We start from the raw sequence: 18786 nt of genomic DNA, 5'->3' as shown, positions 1-18786 counted from the left end.
TACAAAAAATACAAAAATTAGCCGGGCTTAGTGGCACGTGCCTGTGGTCCCAGTTACTCTGGAGGCTGAGGTGGGAGAATCACTTGAGCCCAGGAGGCGGAAGTTCTAGTGAGCCGAGATCGCACCACTACACTCCAGCCTGGGTGACAGAGCGAGACCTTGTCTCAAAAATAAATAAATAAAATTGGGGAAGGGACAGAAGTTAATAGAAACCTATATAAAATAGAATTCAAAGAGTACAAGGCAGGTGAGGAGTGAAAAATCAGTTTCCTTCCTTCCCTGGGTCTTTCATTTTCTTTTTTCAGAGGCCACCATCCTTCCAGAAATGTCTATGCGTATACAAGCACATACTTGCTCTTTCTTTAACAAAGAGTAGCATATTGTACACGTTGTTCTGTAGCTTGTTTTTTTCCTCCTAATATATCTTGTAGACCTTGCTATTTTAGTGGTTGCCTGGGATTCTTTTATGACATCGATAATCTTTTTGACTTGGCCCAGATTAGGTTGTTTCAGTCTTTGTTCTCACTACAAGCAATGCTACGCTGACTTTCTTGGACCTGCGTTTTTGATGCACAGCCATTTGTAGGGTAAATTCTTAGAACTGGACTTAGCAGTATCTCATTGTCTGGCTGCAGTGTTGGGCTTCTGCATACAATTCTTTTTGAAGTCTGAAGACCCTGGATTTGAGGCTCCTTGAGGACCCTTCTGTTCTAATAGTCTGTGGCTCTAAGTTGAGTCCTAGATTATGGTTATCTAATTTTGAATTCTATTCACAGACCCCAGTCTCTTTTTGTCTCTCTAAGCTCAGACCCCAGTCCTGAGACCCTGAACCCAAGTTCTTCAGTCTTGAATTTAGAGATCAACTTGGCATAGTGAAGGAACAGGGTTCAGAGTGCACAGTGACTGGGTTGTGAAGCCCAGCTCTGCCCCGTCTCCCTTCCCACTGCCCTGCTTCAGCTGGGTGGCCTTGGGCTAGATTCTTTACCTCTCTGAGCCTTGGTTCTATCCTCTGTATGTCAAGGGGGCTGTATGGGAGCCAGGCCCTTGTCTCTAGGATTCTCGATTTCTGATTCTCCAGCTTTGATACCCAGCCTGGGTCCCTCACCTCTGTCTGGCTTCTCCCATATCCACTGTCTGATTCTGTCCACTCGAGCTCAGTCTAGCACAGGGTTTAAGAGGGGAGCTTTGGAATCAGACCAACTTGTCCTTCTCAGACACTTACTACTTCACTTCTCTGGACCTCAGCATCCTCATCTCTAAAAGAGAGGTAATAATACTGCCCTCCCACGCTGACAGAATTGCTGTCACACAGCAAGCCCACAAGAAATGCTGGCTGCTGCCGCTATTGTTAGTATTATCTCACATTCTTGTTCCCAGTTCCACAGTTTTGTTTCTGGAAAGGCAGCTTGATAGAGAATCACTGACTGCCCTCCATCCCATCATCTTGTAGCTGTAGGGCTCTGTGGGGTCCTGAAGTCCAGAGCCTATGACCTGGCCACATAGTAGGAGATTCTATCACTGTATGACAAACCACCCAGAACCCAGAAACTGAAAGAATAGCAGTTGATTATTTTGCATGATTCCATGGGTCAACTCAGTGGTTCTTTGGCTGGTCTCGCTTGGGCACACTGTGGCAGCATTCAGCTGCTGTCCAGACTGGACTGGTAAGTGAAGAATGGCTGTGGATGCTGGCTGTTGGCTGGCACGCCTTGGTTCACTCACCCTCCAGCAGGCCAGCCTGGGCTTCCTTAAATGGGGGCTGCTCTGAAGGCTGAGGCTCTGGAATTCACACAGCATCACTTCTGCCACATCCAATTGGCCAAAACAAGTCATAAGGCCAGCTCAGACCAAGGAGTCTGGACCCAGGGAGAAATGGACCCCATCTGCTGATGGAAGAAGCAGCACAATATTGTGGCCACACCTACCATGGAGCTCAGTAATTGTGTGTTGAATGAATGAGAGGTGACAGAGGTCACTTGACCACTTTGAGCCTCTGTGTCCACGTGTGAAAGGAATCTACTCATGCCCATTTCAATGTAAGGTCGCCATGAGGAATTAAAATGATGTCATTGAGAGAATGCACAGCACAGGTTCTCAATACACAATAACCATTGTGGATATTTTATTTTATTTATTTTTTTTAGAGAGTCTCACTCCATTACCCAGGCTGGCCGGCAGTGGCACAATCTTGGCTCACCGCAACCTGAGCCTCTGGGACTCTACCTTAGCCTCCCGAGTAGCTGAGACTACAGGTGCACACCGGCACGCCCAGCTTTTTGTATTTTTTATAGAGACGGGGTTTTGCCACATTGCCTAGGCTGGTCTTGAACTCCTGGGCTCAAGCCATCCACCTGCCTTGGCCTCCCAAAGTGTTAGAATTACAGACTTGAGGTACTACACCTGGCTCATTGTGGATATTTTAACCGAAGCTCTTTCCTGGGTCTTCCCTAAGTCCTAAGTCCTTTTGTTCATTAGTCCAAAGTGACATTGTACAAACAGCCATTTAGACAATAAGTGTCCAGATAAGTTTCCCACTTGTTACCATCTTTACATGCCTTGTCTTCCTAGCACTTAGACCATCCTTTCTGCTTTTGTGTTTCTCTGGCACAATGGGGTCAGTAAAGTTTGCTCAAACCCCTCAGAAATAAGCATCAACGTGGCAAACTGACTGTAAGTCAGAGAGTGCAAACTAGAAACTGTGTTTGTTTTGGCCTGCAGAACATTTAATAATAATTGGTATTAGAATTTGAATTGGTTGCTGTATTAGTTCGTTTTCTTTTCTTTTTTTTTTTTTTCTTTTTTTTTTTTTGAGACGGAGTCTCGCTCTGTCGCCCAGGCTGGAGTGCAGTGGCGCGATCTCGGCTCACTGCAAGCTCCGCCTTCCGGGTTCACGCCATTCTCCTGCCTCAGCCTCCTGAGTAGCTGGGACTACAGGCGCCCGCCGCCGCGCCCGGCTAATTTTTTGTATTTTAGTAGACATGGGGTTTCACCGTGGTCTCAATCTCCTGACCTTGTGATCCGCCCGCCTCGGCCTCCCAAAGTGCTGGGATTACAGGCATGAGCCACCGCGCCCGGCAGTTCGTTTTCATACTGCTGTAAAGAACTGCCAGAGACTAGGTAATTTATGAAGGGAAGAGGTTTAGTTGACTCACAGGTTCAGCATGGCTGGGAAGGCCTCGCGAAATTTACAATCATGGTGGAAGGCGAAGGGGAAGCAAGGCACCTTCTTCACAAGGCAGCAGGAGAGAGATGTGCTAAGTGAAGGGGGAAGAACCCCTTATAAAACCATCAGATCTCGTGAGAACTCACTTACTATCATGAGAAGAGCATGGGGGAAACCGCCCTCATGGTTCAGTTACCTCCAGCTGGTCTCTTCCTTGACACGTAGGGATTATGGGGATTATAATTCAAGGTGAGATTTGGGTGGGGATACAAAGCCTAACCATATCAGTTGCTAACATTTATTTTATTTTATTTTATTTTATTTTATTTTATTTTATTTTAGAGACAGAGCCTTGCTCAGTTGTCCAGGCTAGAGTGCAGTGGTACAGTCATAGCTCACTGCAGCCTCAAACTTGTGCTGAAGCAATCCTCCTACCTCAGTCTCCCAAAGCACTGGGATTTCAGGCATGAGAGCTGCTAACATTTATAATCAGGAGATTTTACAAAACAATCTTAGGTTTCCAAATTCTCTTAAAATTGCACCAGCTGGGTCAGGTGCGGTGGCTCACACCTGTAATCCCAGCACTTTGGGAGGACGAGGCGAGTGGATCACTTGAGGTCAGGAGTTCAAGACCAGCCTGACCAACATGGTGAAACCCCGTCTCTACTAAAAATATGAAAAAAAAAAAAAAATTAGCCGGGCGTGGTGGCAGGTACTTGTAATCCAAGCTACTTGGGAGGGTGAGGCAGAAGAGCCACTTAAACCCAGCAGGTGGAGGTTGCAGTGAACTGAGATTGTGCCACTGCACTCCTGCCTGGGTGACAGAGTGCCTTCAAAAAAAAAAAAAAAAAAAAAAAAAATTGGGGCGGGCACGGGGTGGCTCAAGCCTGTAATCCCAGCACTTTGGGAGGCCAGACGGGGGAGGATCACAAGGTCAGGGGAGATCAAGACCATCCTGGCTACCCGGGTGAATACCCCCGTCTCTACTAAAAAAAATTTACAAAAAAAAAAAAAAAACTAGCTGGGCCGAGGTAGCGGGCGCCTGTAGTCCCAGCTACTCGGGAGGCTGAGGCAGGAGAATGGCGTAAACCCGAAAGGCAGAGCTTGCAGTGAGCTGAGATCCGGCCACTGCACTCCAGTTTGGGCGACAGAGCGAGACTCCATCTCAAAAAAAAAAAAAAAATTGCACCATCTGTCATCTTCAGCCTGCCTCCCTCATGGGGCACTGGGCTGGAGCTAAACCCTGGTGAAGGATACCCTCTTGGACCCATTGGTGGCTCATGAAGTTGGTTTGGTGAGTCATTACCGGACATGCGGAAAGATGAAGTATAGCAGAACAGAAAATATCAGTGTATTGCCCATAGTTACTAGGGCAAGGACTGTTCTGTGGAATTAAGTCTAGTTATGTGTGTTCATGTGTGGGTGACTTGGGTTGCAAGGTAAAATGTATCTTTCACTGTGAGTTGTAATAAGAAATCTGAAAGCCCCTGATCCACTTTGGCACAAGCTCTATCTAGTCTGACTCACTCTAAAGTTACCTCCTCCCTCGTACGCATTTGAGCTTGGGACCAATGAGCGTCAGGTTGGCTGCTGGAGATTAAAATGGCTCCCTGCAATCTGCTAGGGACTGGCAGTGCCCATGTGTTTTTCCCTGGCTTTCAGGTCTATTCCCCACTCTGAGCATTTGTAAGTGAGAAATGTGTACTATGAATAAATCATCCCTGCTCAGCAAGCAGATTCCTGCTCTACCTGCCTGGTCCGGGCTCCAGGATCCCCAGCCCAGCTCCTAGACACCCAGTCTCTGACCCCTGCTCTCTTCTGCCCACCCAGGAGAACCCGTACGTCATGCGCCGGCCCAATTTCCAGGCCCTGTCAGGGAATGAACGCTTCGAGGGCTTCTGCGTGGACATGCTGCGGGAGCTGGCCGAGCTGCTGCGCTTCCGCTACCGCCTGCGGTTGGTGGAGGATGGGCTGTACGGGGCACCCGAGCCCAACGGCTCCTGGACAGGCATGGTTGGCGAGCTCATCAACCGGGTATGGCTGGGCTGGGGCTGGGGAAGAGGCATGGACCCGGTGAGTGAGGGAGGGCGGGCAGCTGGGCAGCCAGTCGAACCTTAGAAGCAGACTGGCCGGTGACAGAAGTAGAAGGAGCCATGAATAGGGCTCCTCAGACCACCTCACTGATGTTGCGCTGTATGCCTGTGCCTGGCGGGTGCCATGGGATGGGACAGAGGAGGAGAGGTGGTACATGCATCACCACCTGTGTCCTGCTTTGCCGGATGCCCCTGTTGTGCCACCTTGGATTAGTCGGTGTGCAAAGATTTGTTAAGTGAATGAAAGAGACATGGAGTGGCAAGCAGGAAAAGGTCTGAGGTGGTCAAAGGCTTCCTGCAGGAGGCAGGGCTGAGAGCAGGAAGTGCACCTTACCTGTGTGCTATGCCCAGCACCTGCCGGGGAGGGCCTGGCACGTTATGGACCTGGAGGGTTGCGTGTAGAACTCACACATTCACCCGTTCAGTGGGTGTTTATTGAGCACCTACTATGTGCCTTGCTCCTTGCTGGACATGGGATCCCACTATTAGCACAGTGGATCTGGACCCCGCCCCCAGGAGCTTAGAGTCTCTTTGGGGTGCAAGACAGCAAATGACCACAGCACAGAGCCATCTGGGCTTTGATGGGGGAGCTCAGAGGAGGGGCCCAGAGAAGGTTCCTGACCCAGTCAGGCATCCTGGGGGGCTTCCCAGAAGAGACGATACCCAAAGTGATTCCCAAAGGGCATGAAGGATTCAGCAAAGTGAAGGGGGTGTGGAAGAAGGGGAGCGTATTTGGAGCAGAGGAAATAGCATCTACAAAGATGGGGTGATACGAGGGAGTGGGGTGCACTGGAGAAACCAGCAGGGCCTGAGCATGGGCAGGATTTGGTTGCAGCTGAGGAGGGATGGAAGGCAGGGCCATGGGAGGTGGCAGGCAAGGGTGCAGTGGAAAGGATCTTTGGGCATCAGACAATCCTGGATTTGAATTCTTAAGTGTCATTTCTCTTCTCTGAACCTCAGTTTTCCCCTCCCTAAGATGGGGATAATAATACCTTGCAGGTCTATAGTGAGGGTTATGGGACATGGGGACAAGTACCTCACACATTGCTTGGCAGATACTGGGGGACTGAAATGTAGTTCCTCTTTTTATTCCAGGTGGGAGAAACTATGGGCACAATTGCCCAGAGGCAGGACTGTGCCCTGGGAGATAAGTAGGCCCCTGGTTAGGACACGCCCAGAACTGGTGTGCAGAGCAAGTGACTGTGGCCAGAGATGGCCAGGGCGGCCTTGACGTTAGATTTTACTGAGCTCATCAGAGATTCTCAGCCTCCTCTCTCTCATGCCAGAATTTACAGCATCCAACCCCCTGAACATCACCAGGAAAGACACGAGAGGGCCACTTTGCTTGACAAGGACGTTTATCCCTTAGGGCACTGACTTTCAAAAGTTATTTTGATAGCAGAACTTTTTTTCCAATTGCAAGCTCCCTCAGAACCCTGGGGAAGAGCAGAGCTGCTCTGGTGGAAGCAGAGATGGGGGGGCCTCCCGCCCCACCCCACAGGCAGGCCCCGAGGTGCTGCCCCATAAAGCTGCCAGCTGGCTTGAAAACTTCTGCCCCAGGGTGAGTTTTAAGGTCAGGGTGAATTTTATTATTATTATTATTTTATTTATTTATTTATTTATTTATTTTGGAGACAGAGTCTCCTCTGTTGCCCAGGCTGGAGTGCAGTGGGATGATCTCTGCTCACAACAACCTCTGCCTCTCTGCAACCTCCACCTCCCAGGTTCAAGCGATTCTCCTGCCTTGGCCCCCTGAGTAGCTGGGATTACAGGTGCGCCACCATGCCTGGCTGATTTTTGTATTTTTTGGAGCAACAGGGTTTCGTCATGTTGGCCAGGTTGGTCTTGAACTCCTGGCCCCAAGTGATCTGCCCACCTCACCTCCAAAGTGCTAGGATTACAAGTGTGAGCCACTGTACCCAGCTCAGGGTGAATTTTAAGGCCTGAAGCCCAAAGAGGCCCCTGGTGAGACAGGAGATGAGTAGCCCCAGAGCTGACAGCTCTATGCCCACCTGAGGGCTTAGACTTTCTTGTGACCTGTTTCCACAGCCTGGTCTTTAGTCATGTAGGCTCAGAAATATTCTTTCATCTGATATCCCAGAAATAAGCAGGCTCCAAGGGAGTAGCCCTGCACCTGAAGTCACTCTGAACTGGATGCCCTTTTTTCACCAACAGAGAAGTCTGGAACAGTCCTTATTTACAGCTATCTGAACTTTGTGTCTCAGGGCCTACTCAGTAGGGTGGGGTGAGAGGATTTGGGGCCTGGGGCCAGCAAAGTGTGGCAGCCAGGAGTGTCTCTGGTTGGCTGTTTGAATCTTAGCTCTGCTGTGCACTGGTTGTGTGGCTTTGGGCAAGTGCTTAACATTTCTTTAGGTTGTAGTTTGTTCTACTGTAAAATTGGGGAATTACAGTCCTTTAGCACATAGGGTTGTTCTGAAGAACAACATGCAATGAAGAACTTAGAACAGGGCTTGGTGCATAGTGGGTGCTGTATGCATGTGTCCTTTTTTTTTTTTTTTTTTCTTTGAGACTGGATCTCTCTCTGTCACCCAGGCTGGAGCGCAGTAGTGCAATCACAGCTCATTGCAGCCTCAACCTGCTGGGCTCAAGTGATCCTCCCACCTCAGCCTCCCGAACTGCTGGGACTATAGGCATATGCCACCATGCCCAGCTAATTTTTGTGGTTTTTGTAGAGATGGGGTCTGGCCCTGTTGCCTAGGCTGGTCTTGAAGTCCTGGGCTTAAGCAATCCTCCCACCTTAGCCTTCCAAAGTGCTGGGATTATACTATTTTTATTATTGTTATTATTCATACCGGCATAGCCAGCACATGCATAGATTTGTGTGTTCATCCATTTTCCATTCAGCCAGTATTTGTTGGGTGTCTACTATATACGAAGCCCTGTGCTATACCCCGGGGATACCATGGTGAACAAGCCCGATGTGCTCTTATTGAGTGGGCTAAAGGGTGTGGGCCTCAGCAGAAAGCCCATGGGATGCCCTTGAAGAGTTTTTGGGGTTTTCTTTTGTTGTTGTTGTTGTTTGTTTTGTTTGTTTGTTTTTCTGAGATGGACTCTTGCTCTGCTGCCCAGGCAGGCTGGGGTGCCGTGGGGTAATCTTGGCTCACTGCAACTTCTGCCTCCTGCGTTCAAATGATTCTCCTGCCTCAGCCTCCTGAGTAGCTGGGACTACAGGCACATGCCACCACACCTGGCTAATTTTTGTATTTTTAGTAGAGATGGGTTTCACCATGTTGGCCAGGCTGGTCTCAAACTCCTGAACTCAGGTGATCCACCTGCCTCAGCCTCCCAGAGTGCTGGGATTACAGGTGTGAGCCACCATGCCCGGCCACCCTTGAAGGGTTTTGATCTGGCTCGAGTGAATTGGCCCTGGGGTTGGGGGAAGCAGTGGTAACAGGAAGACCAGCGAGGAGATGAGGAATGAGCTGGTGGGCCTCAGGCGGGAGGACGTCAGAGCTAGAGACTAGGGGAAGGGCTAAAGAGCACCAGGGCTTGGTAACTGCCTAGGGTGGGGGATGCAGGAGAGGACAGACGGGAGAGTGTTCCTCCTGTGTCTGGCTTGGGCATCTGGGTGATGGCAGTGACATTTATGGGGAGAACACTGGAGGAGGAGCTGGAGCATGAAGGATAGGCGGGGCTTGGCCTTGCCCTGCTGTGGGATAGCCGAGTGTGCCGAGCTGCACAGGAATAGTCACCACCATCATCACAACAATAGCAGCTGTCATTTGTTGATTTCACACCATGTGCGAGGAACTTTTCAAGTGTTACTTAACATAATTCTCATAACAGTCCTTCATGGCCTGAGGATCACTGCCCAGTGTGAGACCTGGAGTCCCTAACGCACAGGGCTGCAGCCAGGTGTGTCTGACTTAAGGCCCGTGCCCTTTGCAGCCCTCCAGCCAGGAACTTGGGAAGCCCGGAGTACATTGATGGAGTGGCACGCTGTGCCAGGGCCTTGTCCAAGCTTTCTGACTTGTCTCCATCCTTGACTCCTCATGGCCACCCAATGAGGGAGGGACTGGTATTAGCCCCGTTTTCTCAAATGTACGATGAGACACCAGGGTTTCATGTCCAGGCCACATGGCTAGAGACTGGGAGAGCCAAGGTGGGCACCCCACCAGGGTGGCCCAGAGCTGGTCAGTGACTCCCAGATGGAAGACAGCCTGGGGCACCAGCATCCCGCCAGTCATCCCCGGGGCCAGGCACAGGGCTCCTTGGCCAGTCTTGAATTATGACCCATTTATTCCATCCAGTGGCCATGGCTGGCATTGGCCTTCTCCCTGCCATCACTGCCATGGTGTGAATTCAGGTCCCACCCCTCTCATCAGCCTCCTTACTGGCCTCCTGGCTTCGAGTCTCTCCACTCCCCAGCTTGTCCTCCAGCAGAACCTTTCTACAGTGCGAGTATGATCTGTCGCTTGTATGCTTTCATGGTAGCTCCTGAGGCCGTCAGGATAAAGCTTAGCCTTCAAGGACAGAGAATATCTTAGGTCGGGGTCCCAGGAAGCTGACTCTGAGACGGAGACGTACAGGCAGGAGGTGTGATGGCGAGCCCCTGGAAACCTGCCCCGTGCAGGAGGGAAGGAAGCAGGCTTGGGCAGAGGAATTGAGCTGTGCTGCAGTCACAACTGGGCCTTAGCCGCCCCATAGGCAGCTCTGGAGCTGGACTGGCCATCAAGGACCTCCCCCTGTGGTAAGGGTGCCAGGCCTTTAAGCACCCACTGATACATCACTGGACGTGGGCTGCTTTTGGGGAGTCAGGACTTTGGGTGAGGGGACGCTCTTCTACTGACAGAGCTGAGAGCTATCAGCCACCTACACCCTGAGTAGCTGAGGCAATGAGTGCCCCACTCCTGAAACAGAATCTGGGTAGCCACCATGGTGTCCACTGTAGCAGTGCACTGGTTAGGAGCCAGAAGGAGCCAGCTTCAGGTCCCCAGTGCTCCCACATGATCCCTGGAAAGCCATTTATCTCTGAACCTCAGTCACTCCTCTTGGAAAGGGGCTAATGTTACCTCCCTCACTGAGGGTTTTTTTTGTTTTTGTTTTTTTGAGGCAGAGTCTCACTCTGTCACCCAGACTGGAGTGCAGTGGCGTGATCTCGGCTCACTGCAACCTCTGCCTCCAGGGTTCAAGCGATTTTCCTGCCTCAGCCTCCTAAGTAGCTGGGATTATAGGCACACACCACAATGCCCGGCTATTTTTGTATTTTTAGTACAGATGGGGTTTCACCATGTTGGCCAGACTGGTCTTGAACTCTTGACCTCAAGTGATCTGTCTGCCTTGGCCTCCCAAAGTACTAGAATTACAGGCATGAGCCACTGTACCCAGACAGTGAGTTTTGAGGCAATTAAATGAGAGCGCATTTGCACGGAGCCTGGCATATGCCTGGCTCACTTGTGGTCACTACTGCTAGGTATCTTTCTTGAGGCGGTCTGTATGTGAGTGTGGTTAGAAGCATGGGCTTTGGAGTTGGCTAACCCTAGGTTCAAATCTGGACTTACTCCTTACTGGCTTTGTGACCTGCAGGCAGGTGGCTGCCCCCTCTGAGCCTCAGTGTCCCCTCAAATGGGGAGTGGTGACCCCTAACTTGGAGGGGTATCACAGGGGACAGATGAGATCAACACAGGTCATAGATGCTGTCATGACCAAGACGATACCCACCCACCTCACCTGTGGCCTCCACACCGTGGGGATGGGAGCCTTGTCTACTTAGCTGTGTCCTCAGCTCAGGGCCTGGCACACGGCAGGTTTCCAGTAAGTTAGTGTTGAATGGGCAATTGGCTGATTCTGTCAAGGAGTCTTTGGAAATGCTGTCCCCAGTTCTCTTCATCTGATAGAAGATGCACACACACGCCGGGCATGGTGGCTCACGCATGTAATCCCAGTACTTTGAGAGACTGAGGCATGTGGATCACTTGAGGTCAGGAGTTCGAGGCCAGCCTGGCCAACATGGTGACACCCCATCTCTACTAAAAATACAAAAATTAGCTGGGCGTGGTGGCGCATGCCTGTAATCCCAGCTACTTAGGAGGCTGAGGCAGGAGAATCGCTTGAACCTGGGAGGCGGAGGTTGCAAAGAGCCGAGATCACGCCACTGCACTCCAACCTGGGCGAGAGAATAAGACTCAGTCTCAAAAAAAAAAAGGAATTAAAAAGAGAAGATGCACACACACACACACACACACACCCAGCAGTTTTTCTTCAGCTGAGCACATAGTGGTGGATTTCAACTTTCCTGCTTACATTCCTTATCCAACCCTGTCTCCTGGGGGGTTGCATCGTCTTCTAGATTGCATTTGCAAATGACATGTAGTATTTGTCTTCCAATTCTAAAATGTTTACTCATTGTGAAAAACGTACGTCCAGGCATGGTGGCTCACACCTGTAGTTCTAGTGCTTTGGGAAGCTGAGGCGGGAGGGTCACTTGAGGCCAGGAGTTTGAGACCAGCCTGGGCAACATGGTGAAACCCTGTCTCTACAAAAAATTAGCCAGGCATAGTGGCACACACCTGTATTCTCAGCTACTTGGGAGGAGGCTTGAGATGAGAGGATTGCTTGAGCCCAGGAGTTCAAGGCTGCAGTGAGCTATGATTGTGCCACTGCATTCCAAACTGGGTAGCAGAGCGAGACCTCATTTCTGAAACAAAACAAAACAAACAAACAAACAAACAAAAAACATAGGTTGGTACAGAGAAGGAAGATATTGCAGAATACTTGTTTTTATGCTTATTTGTTATTTGGAAATTTTACATATGTTGTGTTTCAGATTATAAAACACTATTTATACTAAGTATAATCTCATTTTGCACAAAAAATAGTGGGTATATATGCATCAAAAAATTATAAACAGGTCAGATGCAGTGGCTCATGCCTGTAATCCAAGCACTTTAGGAGGCCGAAGTGGGAGGAGCTTGAGCCCAGGAGTTCAAAAACAACCTTGGCAACATGGTGAAACCCTGTCTCTACAAAAATTGAAAAGAATTAGCCAAGTGTGGTGGCATGTGCCTGTAGTCCCAGCTACTCAGGAGGCTGAGGTGGGAGGGTTACTTGAGCCTGGGAGGTTGAGGCTGCAGTGAGCCATGATTGCGCCACTGCACTCCAGCCTGGGCGACAGAGTGAGACCCTGTTTTAAAAAAATAGGCTGGGCACGGTGGCTCACGTCTGTAATCCCAGCACTTTAGGAGGCCAAGGCGAGCAGATCACCCAGGGTCAGGAGTTCAAGACCAACCTGGCCAACATGGTGAAACCCCATCTCTGCTACAAGTACAAAAAAATTAGCCAGGCATAGTGGTGTGCACCTGTAATCTCAGCTACTCAGGAGGCTGAGGCAGGAGAATCGCTTGAACCTGGGAGGCAGAGGTTACAGTGAGCCGAGATTGTGCTGCATTCCAACCTGGGCAATAAGAGCGAGACTCTGTCTCAAAAATAAAAATAACTAAATAAATAAAGTCCATCTCACTAAAAAAATTTTACATTATACTGTGTTTCCGGTTATAAAACATATTTGTACTAAGTATAATCACATTTTGCGCAACAATAGCAAGTATTTATGCATTAAAAAAGCATTTTTGCATACCATCAGAAATTTTCATAAGCAATTATTTGAGAAGGAACTCCTTTATTTTCTGTTTATATATGTAATACTAAATGATAAAACATCAACTGGTACGAATAGCAGAAACACTGGATATACATGATGGTCTCACACCTCAGAGACCATATTCCTCCAATTCATTTTCTACAAATTTATTAATACAGGTACGTTTTTAAATTTCTTAATTTTTTTGAGACAGAGTCTTGTTCTGTTGCCCAGGCTGGAGTGCAGTGGCACGATCTTGGCTCACTACAAACTCCGCGTCCCAGTTTCAAGCAATTCTTCTGCCTCAGCCTCCTGAGTAGCTGGGATTGCAGGCGCCCACCATCATGCCCGGCCAATTTTTTTGTATTGTTTAGTAGAGACAGGGGTTTCACCATGTTGGCTAGGCTGGTCTCGACTCCTGACCTCAGGTGATCTGCTCACCTTGGCCTCCCAAAGTGTTGGGATTACAGGCGTGAGCCACCATGCCTGGCCTAAATTTCTTAAATTTTTATTTTTGTAACAATGATATCCTGCTATACTTACTGCTATGTAGTTTGCTTTTTTTTTGCTTATGACTTGGCCATCTTCCCATGTTAGTACACATAGATCTGCCTCATCTTTAAAAGCAGCTACCTTTAGGCCAGGTGCAGTGACTCACGCCTGTAATCCCAGCACTTTGGGAGGCCAAGAAAGGCAGATCACCTGAGGTTGGGAGTTCCAGACTAGCCTGACCAACATGGAGAAACCCCGTCTCTACTGAAAATACAAAAACAAAATTAGCTGGATGTGGTGGCGCATGCCTGTAATCCCAGCTACTCGGGAAGCTGAGGCAGGAGAGTTGCTTGAACCTGGGAGGCAGAGGTTGCGGCGAGCCAAGATCACGCCATTGCACTCCAGCCTGGGCAACAAGAGCGAAACTTCGTCTCAAACAAAACAAAACAAACCAGCTACTGAAAAACAAAATCACTTACCGAGTAACTATTGAGACTCTTCTGTGCCCACTCCATTTCGGCCACTAGGGGGCAGCAGTGTAATGAGCAGATGTGCTCCTTGTCCCCCCCATTCCCACCCCCCACCCGCACTGCTGATGTTCTAGTGGGGGAAACTGACAGCGGATATATTAATATCGTGTTAGGTGAAGCAAGGTAAGGAGATAAAAGTGTCTGGTGCGTGGATGCTGTTTTAGACAAGGTGGTTGGGTAGCGTTTGAGGAGAGACCTAAAAGGGGTGGGGAATACAGTCCTGAGAAGACCCACCAGGGAGGGTTTCACGAGGGCAGAAGTTTGACTGTTTTGCTCACTTCTGCATCCCCAGCACCTAGAACCATCTGACACCCAGCTGGTGCACAGTAAATAATTGCTGAGTGAAAGGATGGATCTGGGGGAAGAGTGTTTTCCAAGTAGAGAGCCCATGTGTATACAGACTTGAGGGGAAAAGTTGGTGAAGGGGAAAGAGTGAGGGACAGAGAGATCCGAGAGCAGGGCCCACATCACAGGGCCTCACAGTCACTGCTAAGGAGTGTGGCTGTTATTTTTTATTATTTTTTAGTTTTTGAAACACGGTCTTGCTCTGTCACCCAGGCTGGAGTGCAGTGGTGCAGTGCGGTGGTGCCATCTTGGCTCACTGCAACCTCAACCTCCCAGGCTCAAGTGTTCTTCCCACCTCAGCTTTCCCAGTAACTGGGATTACAGGCACGCTCCACCATGCCTGGCTAATTTTTGTATTTTTTGTAGAGGCATGGTTTTGCCACGTTGGCCAGGCTGGTCTTGAACTCCTTGGCTCATGCAAGCTACCTGCCTCGACCTCCCGAAGTGCTGAGGTTACAGGTGTGAGCCACCATGCCTGGCCTTGGCTGTTATTTTTATTGTGCTGCAAAGCTATTGAAAAGTTTTAAGCAAAGAATGTGCCATGATATTTTATTTTATTTATTTTATTTTGAGACAGAGTCTCACTCTGTAGCCCAGGCTGGAGTGTAGTGGCACGATCATGGCTCACTGCGACCTCCACCTCCTGCGTTCAAGCAATTCTTGTGCCTCCGCCACCCAAGTAGCTGGGATTACAGGCATACACCACCATGCCCGGTTAATTTTTATATGTTTAATAGAGACAGCGTTTTGCCTTGTTGGCCATGCTGGTCTTGAACTCCTTGCCTCAAATGATCCATCTGCCTTGGCCCCCCCAAAGTGCTGGGATTACAGGCATTAGCCGCTGTGCCCAGCCTGGTCAATTTTTTTCTCTTTTTTATCGAGGTGAAGTTTGTCACATAAGAATAACCACTTTAATGAGTGCAATTCAGTGGCATTTAGTACGTTCACAGTGTTGTGCAATCACTACTGCCATCCAGCTCCAAAACATTTTCATAACCTCCGAGAAAACTCATACCCATTAAGCAGTTGCTCCCCATTCCCTCCCCGCTACCCCAACCCCTGGCAACCACCCATCTTTCTGTCTCCATGGGTTTATTGCAAATATTTCACGTAAATTGAATCATCCAATATGTGGGCTACATCCAGTATATGGTCTTTCACCTGGCATGATGTTTCCAACTTTTCAAAGTTCATCCACATCATGGCATATGCCAGTACTGCATTCCCCCCACCTTTTTTTTTTTTTTTTTTTGAAACAGAGTCTTGCTCTCTCGCCCAGGCTGGAGTACAGTGGTGTGATCTCGGCTGACTGCTGCAGCCTCCGCCTCCTGAGTTCAAGCAGTTTTCTCCTGCCTCAGCCTCCTGAGTAGCTGCGACTATGGGCGCACGCCACCACACCTGGCTAATTTTTGTATTTTTAGTAGAGACAGGGTTTCACCATGTTGGCCAGAATGGTCTCGATCTCCTGACCTCGTGATCCACTTACCTTGGCCTCCCAAAGTGCTGGGCTTACATGCGTGAGCCACTGTGCCTGACCTGCATTCCTTTTTATGGCTGAATAATATTCCACTGTATGCATAGACCAGCGGTATCTAATTTTTAAATCATTTAAAAATGATTGCACTGGCTGCTGTCTCGAGGAACACCTTAGTGGGACAAGAGTAGAAACAGAATGGTCCATTTAGGAAGCTGTTGGAGGGCGTGGATAAGAGAAGATGTTGCCTTGGTTTGAGTGGCAGCTGTGTCAGGCATGCAGCCACCTTGGATGTACATAAGAGGAAGAGAGGAATCGGGGTGACTGTGGGGTTTGGCCAGGGCACCTGGCGAACGGCGAGGCCGGTTTCCACTCTAAGGAGGACACGGGAGGAGCAGTTTGCTGGGGCCGGAAAACGAGAGTTTTCTTTGAGATGCCTGCTTAAAATTCAAGTGAGGATATAAGGATGCCATTGTGTGGCTCGGCATGAATTATTTACCATATCCCATATTGATGGCTATTTGGAGGGCTTCCAGTGTTGCTAGCATAGCCAGTGTCACGATAAACTTGGCCTGTGGATTTGTGGGAGTGTTCCTGAGGGATACATTCCAAGAAGTGAAAGTGCTGGGTCAAAGGGTATGAATTTTTTCTAAGTGTATACTGCCAAATGGCTGTTCCAAAAGACTTCACCAATTTATATTCCTATCAAAAGTGCATGAGAATGTGAAATTTCCCATACTCTTGCTAACAGTCAGTGTCTTTAAAATAACAGTCTTTAACAGTCTTTAAAATAAAAGCTTTGCCCATCTCGAAGGCCAAATATAATATTATTGTTTTAACCTAAACAGAATGTTACCTGGCCGCATACTAGTAATCCCATGTGGATGTACCATAATTTATTTAGCCATTTTTCATAACTAGTTGTTTCCAGGTGTTTTTATTGTTTGTGCTCTTATAAATAACCATTAACAAACATTTTTTTATTTTTGAGGTTGGGGTCTCAGTTGCCCAGGCTGGAGTGCCGTGGTGCCATCACAGCTCACTGCAGCCTCAACCTCCCCAGGCTCAGGTGCTCCTTCCACTTCAGCCTCCTGAGTAGCTAGGACTACAGGTGTGCACCACCATGCCTGGCTAATGGTTTTGTATTTTGTTGCCCAGGCTGGTCTTGAGTTCCTGGGCTCAAGTGGTTCACCCGTTTTGGCCTCCCAAAGTGCTAGGATTACAGGCATGGGTCGTTGCACCCGGCCAACAAGCATCTTTATGCACAAAAGCTTTGCCTGCATTGTAGCGTATTTTCTTAGGATTGGTTCTCTGAATAGAATAACCCGGTGGAAGAAGAAGACCCTTTTTGTGGTTTTTGTGATATTTTGTTGAATTATTTTCCAGAAAGACTACAACAGTTTCTATACAGGCTCCTCAGCATTGAGTGTTTTTATCGGCTTTTAGCTATTTAGACAACTCCCTGTCATTTTCATGGATGACATATCATTTTGATTTTTCCTGCTTTGACTGGTAGGCCACACAGTGGGGCTTATGTGGTCAAGTGATTGATGGAATCTGAACCCAGGTTAACTCAGAAGGGGCTTGATGGGGCCACGGTATCACTCTGTGTTTTCCCAGGTCCTGGTTGTATAACTGGAATGGACACACATGGTAGCTGGCAGAATCTGTCATTGGCGCACTGACCCATGGAGTCAGGGCCATTATGGTAGAAAAAGCCACGTGGAAGCTCCTGAAACTCCCTGTCTTTCCCAGAATAGTAATTCAAAAGCAATTCTCTAACCTTTGTGGAAATTGTGGAGATTAGTGTCACCATTAACAGCTTGGAAGAAGCAGGGGTAGTGATCCCATCCCCATTCAGCTGGTCTGTTTGGCCTGTACAGAAGGCAGATAGATTTTGGAAGAATGACTTTGGATTATTGTCAACGTGATCAGGGGTGACTCCAATTGCAGTTCCTGTCCCAAATGAAGTTTCTCTACTAGAGCAAGTCAGCACGGCCCTTGGCAGCTGGTGTGAGTTACTAACCTGGCAGATGCTTTTTTCTCCATACCAGTTTCCAAGGGCTACCAGAAGGCAAGGGTTCACATCTTCACAGTCTTGCTCAGTGCGACGTCAATTTTCCCACTTTCTGTCCTGATTTAGGCTGCAAAGAACTTGAACTCTACAGTCCACATAGCCTCACACTGGTCCCCTACATTGACAACATTATGCTGATCAGATCTGATGAGCAGGAAGTATTGAGTAAGTGCAGTTGGCATTAAACCTGGTGGATGGCAGTCTGGCAGGGTCCAGTCTGGCAGGGTCCAGTCTGGATACAAAACAGCACCGGTTGCCAGGTGCAGTGGCTCACGCCTGTAATCCCAGCACTTTGGAAGGCTGAGGCAGGAGGACTGTTTGAGCTCAGGAGTTCAAGACCAGCCTGGGCAACATAGCAGGACCTTGTCTCTACTAAATATTAAAAAAAAAAAAAAAAAAAAAAAAAAAGCTGGGCATGGTGCATGCCTGTAGTCACAGCTACTTGGAAGGCTGAGGTGGGAGGATCACTTGAGCCTGGGAGTTCGAGACTACAGCGAGCTATGATCACGCTGCTGGATTCCAGCGTGGGCGACAGGGCAAGACCCTGTTTCAAAAACAAAAACAAAACCTGGGCTGGGCGCGATGGCTCACGCCTGTAATACCAGCACTTTGGGAGGCTGAGGTGGGTGGATCACTTGAGGTCAGGTGTTCGAGACCAGCCCGGCCCACACAGTGAAACCCCGTCTCTACTAAGAATACAAAAGTCCCAGCTACTATATAGTAGCTGTAATCCCAGCTACTCAGGAAACTGAGGCACAAGAATCTCTTGAACCCAGGAAGCGGAGGTTGCAATGAGCCGAGATCGTGCCACTGCACTCTAGCCTGGGTGACAGCGAGACTCTGTCTCAAAAAAAAACAAAAACAAAACAAAACCCAGCCTCATTTACTTGAATAGAATCATATCAGTTATTTGAACAGACAGCATTTAGTATAAAGAATTGTTAACTAAATGTAAAATTGTTAACCAGCTAACTTAAACGGTAAAAAGAAAATTAAGAGGTCATGGCAGTAG

At 48.7% G+C, this 18786-nt stretch overlaps 1 protein-coding gene across 3 annotated transcripts in view; it reads left to right on the top strand.

The window, feature by feature from the left end:
* The window catches only part of LOC108513878 (sodium/potassium-transporting ATPase subunit alpha-3), a 122320-nt gene that overhangs the window by 24951 nt on the left and 78583 nt on the right, over positions 1 to 18786 (top strand). For all 3 annotated transcript variants that reach the window (XM_017849805.1, XM_017849808.1, XM_017849806.1), the window contains exon 13: positions 4994 to 5197. In XM_017849805.1, the coding sequence (XP_017705294.1) occupies positions 4994 to 5197 (204 nt within the window). The remainder of the gene's footprint in view (positions 1 to 4993; positions 5198 to 18786) is intronic.

This window comes from Rhinopithecus bieti, unplaced genomic scaffold (genome assembly GCF_001698545.2).
Source record: "Rhinopithecus bieti isolate Rb0 unplaced genomic scaffold, ASM169854v2 scaffold_33065, whole genome shotgun sequence".
Lineage (NCBI taxonomy): Eukaryota > Metazoa > Chordata > Mammalia > Primates > Cercopithecidae > Rhinopithecus > Rhinopithecus bieti.
The sequence above is the reverse complement of the archived record's forward strand: the minus strand, read 5'-3'. Positions and strand labels throughout refer to the sequence as shown.